At 45.3% G+C, this 15,355-nt stretch overlaps 1 protein-coding gene across 1 annotated transcript in view; it reads left to right on the top strand.

Annotated features, from left to right (window-relative positions):
- The first annotated feature begins 4,361 nt into the window (after positions 1-4,361).
- Positions 4,362-15,355, top strand: part of KLHL3 (kelch like family member 3) — a 57,967-nt gene continuing 46,973 nt past the window's right edge. Inside the window, exons 1-3 of the mRNA XM_067566256.1 lie at positions 4,362-4,489; positions 7,435-7,541; positions 15,111-15,232. Of these exons, the coding sequence (XP_067422357.1) occupies positions 4,428-4,489; positions 7,435-7,541; positions 15,111-15,232 (291 nt within the window). The 5' untranslated portion in view covers positions 4,362-4,427. The remainder of the gene's footprint in view (positions 4,490-7,434; positions 7,542-15,110; positions 15,233-15,355) is intronic.

Consider the following 15,355-nt stretch of genomic DNA (forward strand, 5'->3'; position numbering starts at 1 on the left):
CCTGCAGTCAGTTAATTATATGAGAACATCAGCTTTCATGTTAAAACAACCTCGCCCCCTCCTCTCCTCCAGTTTGGAGAGAAGCTTGAATGTGAAACTTAAAGGCTTCAGTACCAGAAGGCAAATAAAAAGAACCCGAAGGGACTATTTTTAAAATCTCATGATTTTTAGTCCAGTCTCAGGAATTTTGAATCCTTAGGCTTGACAATACTGTAGAAGGGTCTTCTGGGCACACTCCAAAGCAGTGCCACAAAACAACCCTACTTCTGAATCCTGTTGCATCCTCTGTGTGCATCTATATATGTGTTTGCTGCCTGTTCGCTTTCAGTTTCACGCTCTTCTTCTGGTAAATGCCCTTTTTCAGGGCCTGGGGTAGGGTATATAGACAGCAAAACTGTGACACTAACCTACACATGGCCTAGTGCTGTCAGATGAACAAAGTAAATGAAACTGGGGAGGAAGACCTATCCCCCCCCGCAGTCACTCAGGACTGTTGCGGGTAATGGGTGTCAGAAGAAAGCTTTGATTTTCAGTTTGAGATTTTAGAGAAGTTTCAAGTACTCTGTCTGCTCTAGAAAGCTAATTTCACCTTTTGTCTGTCTGGGATTTACATATAGCAACATGACAGAAAGCACCTATATTTAAAAAAAAAAAAACTGGGGAGGGGATAACACTGATTACACCGGGGAAACAGTGCAATTGATTTTATTCAAAGTACTGTCAGATGCATAAATTAAGCAAACTAAAAAAATATTTTTACCTGTAATCATTCGGTAATAATAAACTTGGAGATTACCTGTAACAATAATAGGTTTAAAAAAAAAAAAAAAAAGAAAGCAGATAATTGTTTTTAATGTGTCCCAATCGTAAATAGATGCTGTCCACATTACAAAAGTGTTGTAAGCAAATCAATACTTTTAGCAATATTACTGATATCAGTTTAAACTATTAACAGTGTAAATGCTAAAAATCCACTTGTCACTGTTCTGGGTGAAATCCGGGCCCTGGTAATGTCACTGGGAGTTTTGCTATGTACCCCAGTGGGGCCAGGGTTTCACTCCCTGTTCATTTGCTCATTACATTTCTCTGTTTTGGAAGGGAAAATCAGTTTAAATCACTTCTACTGTTGGGTTCCTCACATTTGGGCTTCATATACTGGAGAGGGAGGTTTTGTTTTTGTTTTAAAAACAATGGCTTGTACTGGAATTCTTAAAATCTGTGGTCAAAACGTTTGTTGGTCTGAGGTTTTCAAGAGCTTGCTGATAAATTCAAAATTTAACTGTTATAAGTTGACAGTGTCCCTTTAAAAAGAAAACCCCATTGTGTAGGGTGGTAACTTATGGATGAGCCAAATACAGTAGGCTATTTCCTTCATATGAGTACCCTGAGTAGTTTGTGAAGGTGCAGAAAGGATGAAGCTTTGCTAGGGGATAGAGAAGTTGGTTGTGGTGTTGCCTGATACCCATAAATTGAATAGTAAACATTTAACGAGAGAGATGCCTTTTCTGTTCTGTACCCAGATTTATTAAGCTAATTGGATGGTTTAAAAAAATGCATTTGGGGTAGCTGCTCTAAACAAGGGGCTCCTACTCCATGATATGTTGCAAGAAGTTTTGCTGTTTGTTTATGGCTGGAAAAACTGGACTTGATGGGCAAGGTGAAGGAATCAGACTTGGCTGTTCTTTGGGGTTTGCAGGTGAAGGCTCGGCTTGGGCACAGAACTGCAGCCCTTTCAATATGCAGGCATGCATCGGAACGGCACGCAATATGCTGCTATTCAAAGTGCTCTTTTTAATAGACACACAATGCTTTCCGCTGAAAAGACCAGTTGAGCTGGCCAATGGGGAAAACCGCTTTGTGTTGCCATGGGGCATGCAGGACAGGCACAGTGGACATTTGTGAGCAAGTTGTGAGGAACCAGTCTGGGGTAATGGAGGGAATAATGCTTGGTAATGAAGTAGTAGATCTGGGCTGTGAACTTCTACAGTGTTGTGAAGTGTGAGTAACCACGTGTCTTAAAATGATGTACAAGTCCTCAGTTCTATGGTGGAGGAGGAACTTTGAGGGAAGCAAATACATATAATAAAGGCAGCAGAGGAAAGTGGAATAACCAAAATCCTGCTGGGGATGTGCTCTCTTTAGGGGAAACCCAGATTACTGTTCTTCCCTGATGAAGTGTTCATGTATGATTAGTTCCACAGCACTGCCAGTCAGTTTGGGTTGGTTTTTGAGATGGAAAAATCATGCTTGACTTGTTTTTGTTTCTGGCTGTTGAGAAGTCTGGAGAAAGGGCTACGGACTTAAATAGAACGACCGTCTCATTCTGGAGGCTGCAGTACTGGAAACATGTAGTTCAGAATAATTTAACATATTTCTAAATCGCAGAGGCTGGTGTTGCCCTTGTGTCAGCCTCTTCTGTGCAAGACTATGTTCTGAACAAGGTAATGAGGACACAGATGTGCCTTAAGATTCCAGATTAGAATGGTCCTGGTTAGACAGAATACATTCGCCCAATCTGCTTCTGCTTGTATAGCTTGCTGTCCTGAAAGAAGGCTCTAGTTTGTTAATCCCTCCTGTACATTTTATCTGCACTAAACCCTATTTTCTAAACTTAACACAGAATGAGGTGTGATCTCTAAACTAACGCAGGGGACTCTGTACAAATTTCAATTCCAATTTTCTGACTTATCTCTGTAGAGGTAGCGACAGTGCATTCCGTGCAGTCTACTGAGTGTGTGTGTCTTTCAGGTGAGAGATGGAAAAACCACAGTCCTGCTCTCTGGGTGGACACTGGCCCCCTTGTGCTTAAGTCTGTTCCTTTGCAGCAAGACAGTTATGCACTTGCTTAACTTTCAGATCAAATGCTTTGCTGACTCAGCGCCTGTAAGGGCATGTCTTCGCTGCAGTAGTTAGCTGGAATTAGTACACTTGTGTTACTTGGAGGGCTTGCCACCTCCTGAGAAGCAAAAACCCAGAACATACCTATTACTTAATGCCAGAGATCCAGTTGCACATCATCATGCCAGGGCAGAGAGCAGCCCGGAGCACCTGCCCCCGACACGCAGGTCCCCAGGCCAGGCCCAGACCCTCACCTCCTCATAGGCTGGGCCCCCAAGCTTCAGTCTCTTCCAGCTCCTGCTGCTGGTTGGCACAGAGGCAGCCCGGTCCAGGGGCAGTCCAACTGCACAGCACCCTAGCCTTCCTGCTGCTGCCACTGCCTTCCCCATAGCCATGTGAGTCTGCCCCTGGAGCCCGCCCCCGTTGGTGCGCAGTGCCATCTGTCTGTGGCGCCCCCATCTCTGAGCAGGATCAGGGTGATGTATAATTACACAACTGTTTAAAAAAAAAAATCTGGGAGTTTTAATGTCCTGGGGAGGCTTGCAGATTTCCTGGGACAGGATGGGGGTGATCCTGGAAAAACCTGAACAGGTGGCAACCTTAGTTACTGCACATCAGCTAGCCTAGCTCTAGTGAGAGCTGCCGTGCTGCAAAACAACCCTGGAGTCACAGATCAGTTTGGATGAGCTGTTGATGCTCAAGTTGGTAATGCAGTGGGGGATGCATCACTCAAGCTCCAGGTCCCGCTCCCCACCCTCCGATTGGCTAGCTAGCTCAAGCTTAAAGCAGCACTGAACTCGAGTTAGAGATTTTTGTGCACACGTGTCACGTTTGGGGTAACACACGAGTGATCACTCAAGTTAACTGCTGGGAAAGCACACCCTCAGGTTGTGTCTACACTTCAAGCTGGGGGTATGATTCCCAGCTTTAATTGAGCTAGCATGCTAAAAATACAGCATGGCCATAGTGGCGTGAGCAGCGGAAGGGGCTAGCCACCCCAAGTATGATTTTGTCAGAGGCCATAGGCATGTACTCAGGGCAGCTAGCCCTTCCTGCTACTTGCACTGCTGTGGCTACACTCTATTTTTAGTGCGCCAGCTTGATCAGAGCTAGCGTGAGCATGTCTCCTCATGCTGTGACTCGCATCCCCAACTTGAACGTATCCTAGGACTGGAATTTGTCCTCAAGTGCTTGGCTCATGTTTCTTTCCCTTCCCACTCTTGGCTGGTTGGCTGTCACCAACCAACCAGCAGTAGCTGCTTTTCAGCGATGCTTTCCATATATAGACACTGATCCTAGAAACAGGGATGAGAGTGTCTGTGACTCTACCCATGTGAGTTGTCCTGTTCCTACTACTTGCATGCGCATGTGTTTGCAGGAGTAGGGCCATAATTTGTAAAGCAGTGGGGGTCCTTCAGGACAGAGCGTGCTATATTAACGTAAATTATTGCTATCTTTCAATTCAATTATGCTTGATTCAACCACACTGAAAAAGCATAAACTTTCCCTTCCCTCTCATCCTTCTTTTCAGCATCAAGCAGAGTTCCCAGTCGCCTGATGAAACTGAAGATAAGGAGAAGGACCAGCCCATGGTAACAGTCAATCCTTCTCACATGGGAAAGGCATTCAAGGTCATGAATGAATTACGGAGGTACTTTTCCCACGTAACATGCATCCTCTTTGGTTTATCAGACACATGCTGATCAGAACAGGAGGTCATTTGGGGTACTTAAAAATATTCTGTGCTAGCTTTGGCACAAAAGGATGTCACACAAAAGGTGTTAGCCAAAGTATAACAGAGCACCGCTATTCTCACCCACACACCTGTCTTCCTCTTTGTCCAGAAGAAGCCAGCTGTGTGTCTCAAACATCTTTGGAGCAATATCTGCCATTTACAAACAACAATTGGGTTAAGGTTTCCTGGTACTTAGAGCGAATCCACACACAAACTAGATTCTCAACAGAGCAAGCGGCTTGAAGACCAATAATAGAATATTACATATATTAAAGCACCTACGTGTAATTACAGATGGAGGATTACTAAAGTGGAATTCTCATTCTCTTGGACTGTCGCTCAATCTCAGCTTTGCTCTGCAAAGTGAAAAAACAAAACAAAGCGCACACCACCCACAGGCCAATTAAAAAACGTCACCGTGCTGAAAGAACTCCAGCACAACCTTAATCAAGTGGGGGAGGAGAGAGGAGGAGGAAGAGAAGAATTGTTACTTTAAATGGACTTTAAAAAAAATAAGTTTATTTAAAAGATGCCTGCATATGTCAGCCATTCAGTGGGTGACACTGAGCATTTTTCTTGGAGTCTGTCATCTTCCCTTGAAGCAGGTTGAATTTCAGTGAGAATTTGACTTTTTCATTCATATATGCCTTATGAGAATCCTTAACCCGGTATCTTTGGTATTCTGTCTTTATTTAATGTGAAAAATGTGTAACACACACATGAGGGTAACAATTAACTCCCTTTTAAGGATGGGATAGGTTGTCCCTTCTAAAATATACATTCTCCTATAAAGAGAAGGACAGGAATCCTCTCTCTCTCTGCAGCAATCACCATTGTGCTGGGGCTGGCCCAAGGGGGGGCATAACACAGAGCAATATGAAGTATCCTTCCCTTCTTACAATTTCGTGAAGCTGAGTGCATTTCCTTTTCAGTCTTCCTTTAGCCCTTTGCTCGCACAGGGACCAGGAGACTGGAATGTGAGTGCCTGTGCAGCTGAGTGCCAGGCTGCTTCAGTTACACTGAAAATCCAATATTGTATTCCTTTCTTGATTGAAGTGAAGTGGGGATATGTGGAGGCTTTAATGGTGCTGCTCTCCTGGTGTCTGTGTCTTGCTAGATTCTGTACGTTACTCAGCTGACTGCATAAGGTTAGAGTTTCCCTTAAGTACCTGTTTTTCAGACTGCATCTTCGAATGCTCCTAGGCACTCCTTTCTCTCAGCTCCTGCTGCTCTTCTGGAGTCTACACTCCTGATTTTTGGATGGTGCACTGCTTTGAACCAGGATTGAGTAATACTGTCAGTCTGTGGCAATGGTTACCTTGAATAGCTGTGATTTAACTCCCATTTATCTAGTCATCCCTTATAGAAAGTCTAGATTAAACTCTGGGGGACAATGAGACCTTTAACCTATTTGCTACAGGTTAGTTGCTCGGCATATTCGTCTAGTATAAATTGAAAACTTATTTGCATGAAACACACTTTTAGGTGATAGTATCCCAGGGAGGGACTAAACTGGGTTCCTTCCTGCTAGATTGTAATGAATGATCTCCACAGCCTGCATTGTATTTTGTTCACATAAAAGCTCTCGTTACCACCACCATATTATTACCATCAAAGCTGGTAGAAATATGGAACATACCATCTCTTATCAATTTCTAGTTGTGGTCTTCCCTGTATGTTTCCAGCTGTAACCTTCTGTGTTTTGGGAGTCATTTTATTGCCTTTCACAAAATGCAGGGGACGTACCTAATCTGTTAGAAGGCTAAGTGTGGTTTTTGTTTGATACAGGGGTTTTCTAAAGCAAAAGTGCAATAAGCCATATTGAAGAGCAAGTGGGATGCACCAGTGACATCTGGATTTTTTAAACCCTGATCTTTTTCCTAGTGTGACACCTTCAATGAGCACCCTTATTCTGCATTTAGATGCTCAAATAGGGACCAGATATTTTTATACTGGTTTATGATCATACTGAGCACTTAACAGGCTACATCTCAAACACTGTACAAACATCAATTAACAAATCTTCAAAGGAGAGCTGCGAGAGAGAGAAAAATGGCATGGATTCATGAAACACTTACCCAAAACCATGCAGTGAGTGAGTGGCAGAACTGGGACTAGAACTCGGAAAGTTTTGGGCTCCCAACCCTGTGTATCTCATGCATTAAACTCAGTCCTCAAGATGAATAGCAGAATCCAGTGAATGAGTGCACTTTGTGGTGACACCCGTGAGACTAACTGGAGGAACCCTTTGTGTGCTACGTAGACCTGAAGAATACGTTTTGTTGTTCATGTACTGTAGCATTAAACCCTTCTCTGTCTACCAGGCCTATTGTGGCATGTGGGTAAGGAAGGAACTCTCTTCCTTTTTTTCCCACCTCCCAGTTCTGTGGAGAGACTAAAGCTGCAGCATCCTGTATTACGGCCATGGCCTTGCTCTGTGAGGGAATGGGGCTGGTAGATCAATATAGCAGCAGACCCGCTAGGCTCCTTTGTCCCGTTTCCAGGCCATACTATGGTGGGAGATGGAGGCAGTCTGAACTATGGGGTTCAGGACCTCGTGGCCTGACTCCCAAATCCTTCCTTTTGTGAAACAGAATGTGTCCAGGTTCTGTTGCAGGCAGCTTTGGATGGGAGCAAGAAATGCTCCAGAAACAAAAGTTGATAGGGGCTGGTTGTCTCCTTGAGCTTCAACCTCCCCCTAGGATCCAGCAGTTGGCAGATCTTGCTAGACGATTCAGGTAACTTGTTTGTGATGTTGGAACTCTGCTCGATTTTTTTTTTTTTTTCCAAGTGCATTTACAGCGGGCCCTTTGCATGGCCAGATGTTCTAAAACCATGTTGTCTTCTTTGGTGTTTTCCAGCAAGCGACTCCTCTGCGATGTGGTGATTGTTGCTGAAGCCGTTGAGATGGAAGCCCATCGCGTTGTCCTAGCAGCCTGCAGCCCCTATTTTTGTGCAATGTTTACAGGTACTTTTTCTGCCTCCAGACAAAGTACTGCAGTTGCTTCAGATGCCGAGGGACATGTGGTCATGCCTCATGATAAAACCTGCTGCAGATGGAGTGGGCTTGGGGCTCTACAAAGGTGTTTTCCTGGAAGAAAAGTAGTGCAGTCTATAGTTTATTATACCGATGAGTGTGCTTGAACGTCGCTAGGCTAACTCCCCTTTGGACAGGGGACCGTGTCTTGTGCAGGTTGAAGGATGCTGCCAGCACTTGATAAAAGACAATATGGTGGCATGTAAGTCTCTCAGGTGGGAGATCTGTGCAGTGTAGTTAAGCCGCCACGTGGGACATGGAAGGAATTGTAGGTGGGTTGGCAGGTAGCTTTTTGAAATGAGATGTTTGACTTTTCTAGTCCAGAATTTGGGGCGTTTAAAAAAAACGAAGTGTGTTGTGTTTCATTTATTTATATCTAGCTTTTATACAATGCCATACATTTGCATGGTACTTCAAACGCATGTTGCCCTCCCCCTCCTCTTAAGTCTGTCTCGGAGCTTACAGTCCAAGAGCCTTGGTCCTACAAACACTTGGACGCAAAGGATGGAGGTTTTCAGAAGCGTTTGGTGTTGGTTTAATTCTGCTCCCTTTGAAGTGAATGGTAGCAATCTCATTGACTCCAATGGCAGTGGTCGGACCAAGGCTTGGGAAACCCCGTCCGCGATTAACGTTACTCACGTAAGCAAAATTACCTATCCCTTGAGCGTTGGCAAGGTTAGGCCTTCTGTGAAGGTAAAAACAGCAAGAAGAGAGGAGAAATCCTCTGAGGACAGGGACGGAATATTTCCACAAGACTGAACTCAACTGAGATTCAACCTGCTCAGTGAACTACAACGCACCTGCACTACAGTGCCCCCTCTGGTCCTAAGCTCCTTGGCCAGACATTGAATTTCCACGGGCAAATCTTTGCTCCCACCTGACCCATCATCTCTGTGCTTCCAACAGATCAGTTATACCCCAGACAGTTCTGCCCCTCTTCAAATAATTCCACTCAATATTGCCACCTCACCGAACTCTGCCTCTTTGCAGGGCTCTGCCCTCAGTATTAGGAGACCTTTGGCTCCCCTCTCCACCTGGGCCATCTGCTCTTTGCTCCTCCTCTTGAAAGGAGCAGCTCGCCAGGAGGCCACACTGCTCCCTCAATCCACCCCCCGCCACCGCAAAAAAAACAACCTCAAACAAAAACCAAGAAACCCAAATACTCACTAATAAAACAGATTGTATTTTAAGGTCCCCTGAACGACTTTTTGATAGCTTGACTTCAGCCCAATGTATTGCTGTGTGGGAAACCCAGTTTTGGGAATGTTCTGTGATGTTCCTTGATTTGTGGTCACCACAGTGTTGGAGGAGGGTCAGAACAGAGCAGAGCGCTATTGTTTTGTGTCCCTACATGGATGCCTCCTGCTTCAAAAGATGCTTAGATTGGGCCTGTTTGTTCGCTTTAACAAGAAGTTGAGCACTTCCAATAATCAGGCTGATCATTTGCAAAATGTATTTTCTTTGTCATGACTTAAAAGCTCATAGTGGAGCCAGAAAAAGTTTGTGCCAGACAGAACATGGTCCTGACTGAATGAGAAAGGGGGAGATGCAAATGTGAATTCATCGTGTGCTGTGCTTGGTGTTCTGCTGGTATCACATGTATTGGTGGCTTTTGGGATGTGGGAAGTAGAAGGTGCATTTACTTATTTTAAAAAAAAATTGATGGTTGACGTTGTGGGATGTACATCTGCATAAGCAGGAGTGCATTGACAGCTGCTTGATGTTTGCCAGGGGGTTTCTTCTTTGTCAGGCTGAGAGATCTAAGTTAGTAAGAATCTGTCTAAAGTTTTCTGAGAGCTGAGCCTGTATCTTGGGAATTGATGTTGGCGGTAATAATGCTGCTATGTGTAAGGAGCAAGGCAGGAAAGAGTGCACAGCTCAGAGATTTGGGCTGTGAGCCTCTGAGAGTATTTGCTACTGTTTGTGGTAGTTGGTAGTTATTACACCTAACAAGAACAGAGCCCAGGAGAAACTTCTGATCCTTAGAGGTCATGACTGCTAGAAAAAGCCACCATGATTTAATGGCATTAATAAGGGCAGGTAGGCTTTGTTGCTGTTCCTGTACTGGAATTCTGTGAGGCCCAGTAATGCTCCGATCTGAAAGTTAAACAGTAACCATCTAACCACAATCATGTGCCTTTTTTTTTTTTTTTTTTAAACTACCTTTGGCTATAGTTATAACTATGACCATTTGCTCTTGCTCTGGTTGTAAAACAAGTTGAGCACTAGGTTACTGTCCGGCCTCTCCTTGGTTCAGTTTAGGGCTGGCTGTTCCCATATTTAAGTTCTGGGTCTCCCTACTGCAAGGTCAGAAGAACTTCTCTGCACCTCAGAATTGTTTCACTCTCTGGAGAGTGACCCTTTACGATGATACGCCGAATAGTCTTCATTTTCTTTGTGTTACTGCTCAGAGATGAAACTTGACAGCACTGGGGAAACAGAGCTCCTGTATTTATCCACAAGACCAGTGCAGCAGCAGCAAGCTGTTTGTGAAAGCCTCTTCTAGTGCGTCATGCCTGGCCTGGAAGGGACCTCCTCCAGGGGCAGGAGGAATTCACGACAGGGGAAAAGTCCCTATTGCCATGTGCATCAGGAGGATGCGCATTGGGACAGCTGGCAGAAAACAAGACTGTGGACAAGCAGGAATCAAACTGAGGCCAGCAACTCATTCCCTATGTGGTACCATCCCATTGCTGTTCAGCAATGCTCAGTCACGATAGACCTGGGCTGGATTTGAACCAATGACCTTGAGATGAAGGGCTCCCTATGCCAGTGCCTTTTGCCAGCTGATCTCTTCTAGTTATCTGTTGTTTAAAACCAACCCTTTGAAGCTCTGGAATAAGCAGGTCCACCTCCCACTGAAGTCCATGGGATTTACCCCTGCGAATTCCAGAGCTGAATTTAGACCAGTGTTCCTAAAATGATTGCTTTCCCTTCATTATTTTTTAAAAGCACTTCCCATGGAGGTTAGATGGTTTTGCTTTTGTTCTGCAAAGATGGTAATTATAATTTACAACATTCTGAAATAAAACAAAACCAGATCACACCAGTAATGTCTGCAAAAATGGCAGCGATGTGACAGGAACGTTTCGGACCACTGCTGCAGAATGTTGTGTTTGGGTTTTGGAAGCACAGAAGCAGTCAGCAGCAATCCATGTCTTCTCTTTGGACCTGAGGTATCACTTCAAAATCTACCTTCCTCTTTTGTGTGTGAAAGGGCTGCTGTTGTGTTATCTGACACTCTTGTGGATTCCCCTCACAGGCCAGTTTGAACAGATCTTTGGTTTTAAAAAAAAAAAAAACAACAAAAAAGAGCTAGCGCTATGAACCAGATACGTCCACGTGGAGCACAAGAAATGTGGCAGGACGGGCTGCAGTGCTCCGTGAACAAGGCAATATAAAAAATGAGAGAGAAGAACTGACTAGCCCACTGAGTTAATGCAAGCTAGAGAGGGCACTGGCTTTCCAGTAAATAGGACAGGCACTAATGTGTATTGAGGGGGGATGCGAGGTTACGGGTATATACATATAAAGTGCTTACAGATGGGGGATCAGTAATTGCAAAGTCTAATCAGTGGTGAAAGACAGCATGATCCAGTGGTAGAGCACATGACTGGGAGTCAGGAGACCTGGGTTGTGTTCCTGGCTTTGACACTGACCTGTTGTGTGACCATAGGCAAGTCACTTCTTGTCTCTGTTTCCCCTCCCACTCCTTGTCTGTCTTCTCTATTTAGATTCTTTGGAGCAGGGATTAGCTGATGTGTACAGTGCCTAACACGGTGGGACCTTATCAGTTGCTCCTAGGGACAGCCCTAACACAAATTAATTAATAGCAGTGCTTTGAATTAAGGCATGAAGCAAGCATGGCTTGAATCTGATTTGTCAAAGACCTTATAGGTTGGTTTTTTGTTTTTTGTTTTTGTTTTTTTTTTTTTTGAAAGGGTACATATGCGATGAGTTAAATTAATTCATCCAGTCATTCCAACACCTCCAAAGATGCCTTAGGAAATGCTATATTTGTATTGAATGTGCGCGCTTGGGCTTGGATGGAAGCATTTATCACCCACTTCTATTATCCTGCTAACTCTCCCCTTTCCCTCCCCCGCCTTCCCTTTCAGCTCGCAGTGTCGTGTTCAGACGCTTCCCAGCTGCAAAGCATAAAAGGCATGTGAAAAGCGGTGCCTTCTGACGAGTGGCACGGGTTGGAGTGACCTGTTGGGATGTGGAGGGGGTAGATTGTATCACTGCAGCTCTACTTGCCCTGGCTATGGAGCTGAGCACAAGACAGATTTTTTTTTTTTTTTTTAAATCGTGATCTAGAGCTCTAGCAGAATGCAAACTGCAGATAGTGGAGGAGTTGTACAATGGGTTAGCAGCTTGCGGGTGGGTGTGTGAGCCCGCACGGTATTTATTTTTGTTGGCTGTGTGGTATGAGTGCCATAAAGGGAGATGATGTTATCAGATCTGTCTCTCTGAGCTATTCATGCCTTGATCTCTGCATAAATGCATCTGACTCTGTCCTCTGCCCCTTTTTTCAAGAAACATGCCAGTGTCTGGGCTGAGTCCGTTGCCTGCTCTGAAGCCAAGCATAGATAAAGGGTATTACCATAGCACCTGGGAGACTTTAATGGACCAACCTGTAATATCCTTTCTTCAGAACCCTTCCTTCAGCTGGGGAGAATTCTTCTTTTTTTTTTTTTTTTTTTTGAAGTGACATTTGTTTCATAAAAAGGGATAAGGTTAAAAATCCCACCGGTTTTGAATACCATCAGGGATCCAGTTTGACTTCACAGATGTATGGGCCTTTTGATGTCCTAGGATGTCCTGGGTTCCTATATGTGAACTTGATTATTGCATTTTTTTTTTTTTTTTTTAAATTCATTCAGTTCAATGCAAACACTGTATCAGTATGAGTTTCTTTCAAGTCACTTGGTTTTATGTAGGGACAGGTCCTGCTCATCTTACTCATACATCATATAATTCATGACACTTGTATGATTAAGCCCAGCTAGGTGTAGTTCCCAGTGTCAGGGCTTTGTTGAAACTCGGTTGCCCTTCTGTATCTGTCTTAGCCCATGCCCTGTGCTGTGCTCTTAGTATGTGAAGCTCTGTCATGTCAAAGATGACTTGAATATTTCCTTTACATAAATGCAGATTAATTATTTTTCCCAGAGATTGCATACAGAATTATTCCTCAGAATCCCACAGCAACACCGAGTTTCTTAATGTAATGATTATTCATATCCTGGTTCAAGATTTGACATTTCCTCCATTTCTCCTTTGTCTTATTTTGTTCTTCTATTGTTTTACTTCTGCTGCTGGAGTTGTTTTCCTTCCCTGGCTTCTGAAGATGCTGATGATAAAACTTAGATGTGTGATACAACCTTCTGTAACTGGTCATTAGAAGTGGCGTCAATGATCCTTTCTTGCAATTCCCACTGTATTCTTTTGTTACTGAAACATACGTCTAATTAACACACACACGTGCACACAACTGTTTCTAATCAAGCCCAAAGTCAGCTACATCGGGGTTGCATTCATAGGCGACTGAGCAGACACAGGTTTATCTCCAACGGAGGCTCTTGGCATTGTCCTTTTATTTATTTATTTTTCTTCCAAGTTAACTTTGGGTTTCCTTTGGCCTGTCCCTCTGGATAAAATGACTGTCTCATTGGCAGAGAGATAAATTGCTAGCAAAGGACTGGTGATTTCTGGTAATTCTGCAGATGGCAGAGATTGTCATGCTTCCCCAGCTTTTGGGAGGTTTGTGGAAGAGGCCCTTAAATTCATCCATAACTAATACTTACAGCGTATCAAAGGACAACTTCTTTGTCACCTTCTGTGCTTAGCTCTCTATGGGAGCAGTTAATCATGTCCTTTGTTTTCTCATATGTATTTGGGTGACTCTCAGGAGGTTCTCTTCAGCCACACACCCACCTCATGTGGAAATTTATCTGTTTCTCAACCTTTTAAGTAGCAAGTACCCCTGAACTTCTGAAAATTTTAATAAGTATCCCAACACTCAATTTTCCACTCTGAGAAATACAATCTTTTCCCCCCTTTACTACTGGACGACTGTATTTCTTGTAAAGCAGGAGAGTTCTGTGTTCTGCAGTGCTGTGTGGCTGTGGCAGATCACAAACCCCCTGCTGTTTCTCCCATCCTTCCTCCTCACCTTCCTCCATATAAGACCAAAGGTCAACGCCAGCCAATCACTATGGCCTGACGGCAGGGTCACGTGGTGTTCTCCTCACACTGGTGGGAACTTGTGAGGTCTGAGCAGGCACTAGCGGCTCAGAAGATAGCAGCGCTCCCCATGGCCGTCCTTAGGGGGGGTGCAGGCCTGGGGCATGGGCTCCTCTCAAGATTTTTGTACTGATAAAATCTGGGACTGTCAGTTGCTCAGCTAGAGCAGTGAAATTGACAAGTAAACCTGCGAGTAAAGCCCGGCTCCAGGACTGGGCAAGCCGCTGGGCTCTCCACTTGGCTTTCTGGGCACCAGGCTTTGAGCCGGGGAGGGGAGCTGCCACCTGGGCAAGTTGCAGGCAGCTTCCGCCTGGCTGTCAGCCCGGGAAGTGAGCGACTGCCACCCAATCCGAGCTGGGGCAGAGGAGGCTTCCCTGCAGGCTGGGACCCGGGATGTGGGCAGGCAGCAGCTGGCTGCTGCCCATCTTCAAACCAGGGTCCGGAAGGGGCTCTCTCAGCTCAGAGCCAAGGCATGGGTGGCAGCCACCCAGCTGTGAGCCCAGCTCGCAGAGCACAGGAGGCTGCTGCCGGGCTCCCACCTGGGAGTTGGGACTGGGCGGAACGTGGGCAACTGCCACCCAGCTTCCCAAAAAGCCAGCGGCTGCTGCCCAGCATCCCAAGAAGCCGACAGGTAGCGCCCTGCTTTTCAGGATTGGGGCAGCTGCCGTCTACCTCCCAGCTAGGAGATGGGACTGGGCGGGAAGCCGGTGGCTGCTGCCTGCCTCCCCCAGAAACTGGTGGCTGCTGCCTGCCTCCCAGCTGGGACCGGGCGGGAAGCGAGCGGCTGCCGCCTGGCTTCCCCAGAAGTCGGTGGCTGTCGCCTGCCTCCCTTCAATGAGTTTTTTGCCATATACTCCCTGCCTGGTTGAGAAACTGATTGATCTGAACCAGGCCCATCTCGTCAGTCTGCAGAACTGACCTGGAAGTCTCATGAGAACAGGCTGTCCGAAGACTATCCCGGTCTTGGCATTCTCTCTCTCGTTCTTGGGCTGCAAAACACTGCATACAACCCTTGAGCGGAGGAAAGTCTCGCTTGTTGCCTCATGATGACCTTCTCTGATGATTAGAATGTGGCACTAATGGACTTCTGCCAGTTATACTGGACCTGCAGGGATGGCGACGGTGTTCAGGACTTTCAATATATCTTTTAATTAAGGGTGGAGGGAGAGTTTCCAGTGGGCTTATGGGGAATTGAGGTGAAGGGGAGGAGAAAAGCAAGCAAACACTGAATGGCCTCTTTGAACTGAATTTCAGGAGACATGACTGAAAGCAAAGCAAAGAAGATTGAAATAAAAGACGTTGATGGGCAAACACTGAGTAAGCTGATTGATTACATCTACACAGCTGAAATAGAGGTGACGGAAGAGAACGTGCAGGTAAGCCGGGCTCAATGACTCCTGGAAACTGAAGGAAAAAAATCTTCATGGCTTACGCTCAAAATCGCAGACACAGGAACCATCAGCGTAACTGATGCCTGAAGGGGGGACACACAATGAAAG

This window comes from Emydura macquarii, unplaced genomic scaffold, assembly GCF_026122565.2.
Source record: "Emydura macquarii macquarii isolate MOO-44397 ecotype Brisbane River unplaced genomic scaffold, CSIRO-AGI_Emac_v2 contig_2768, whole genome shotgun sequence".
Lineage (NCBI taxonomy): Eukaryota > Metazoa > Chordata > Testudines > Chelidae > Emydura > Emydura macquarii.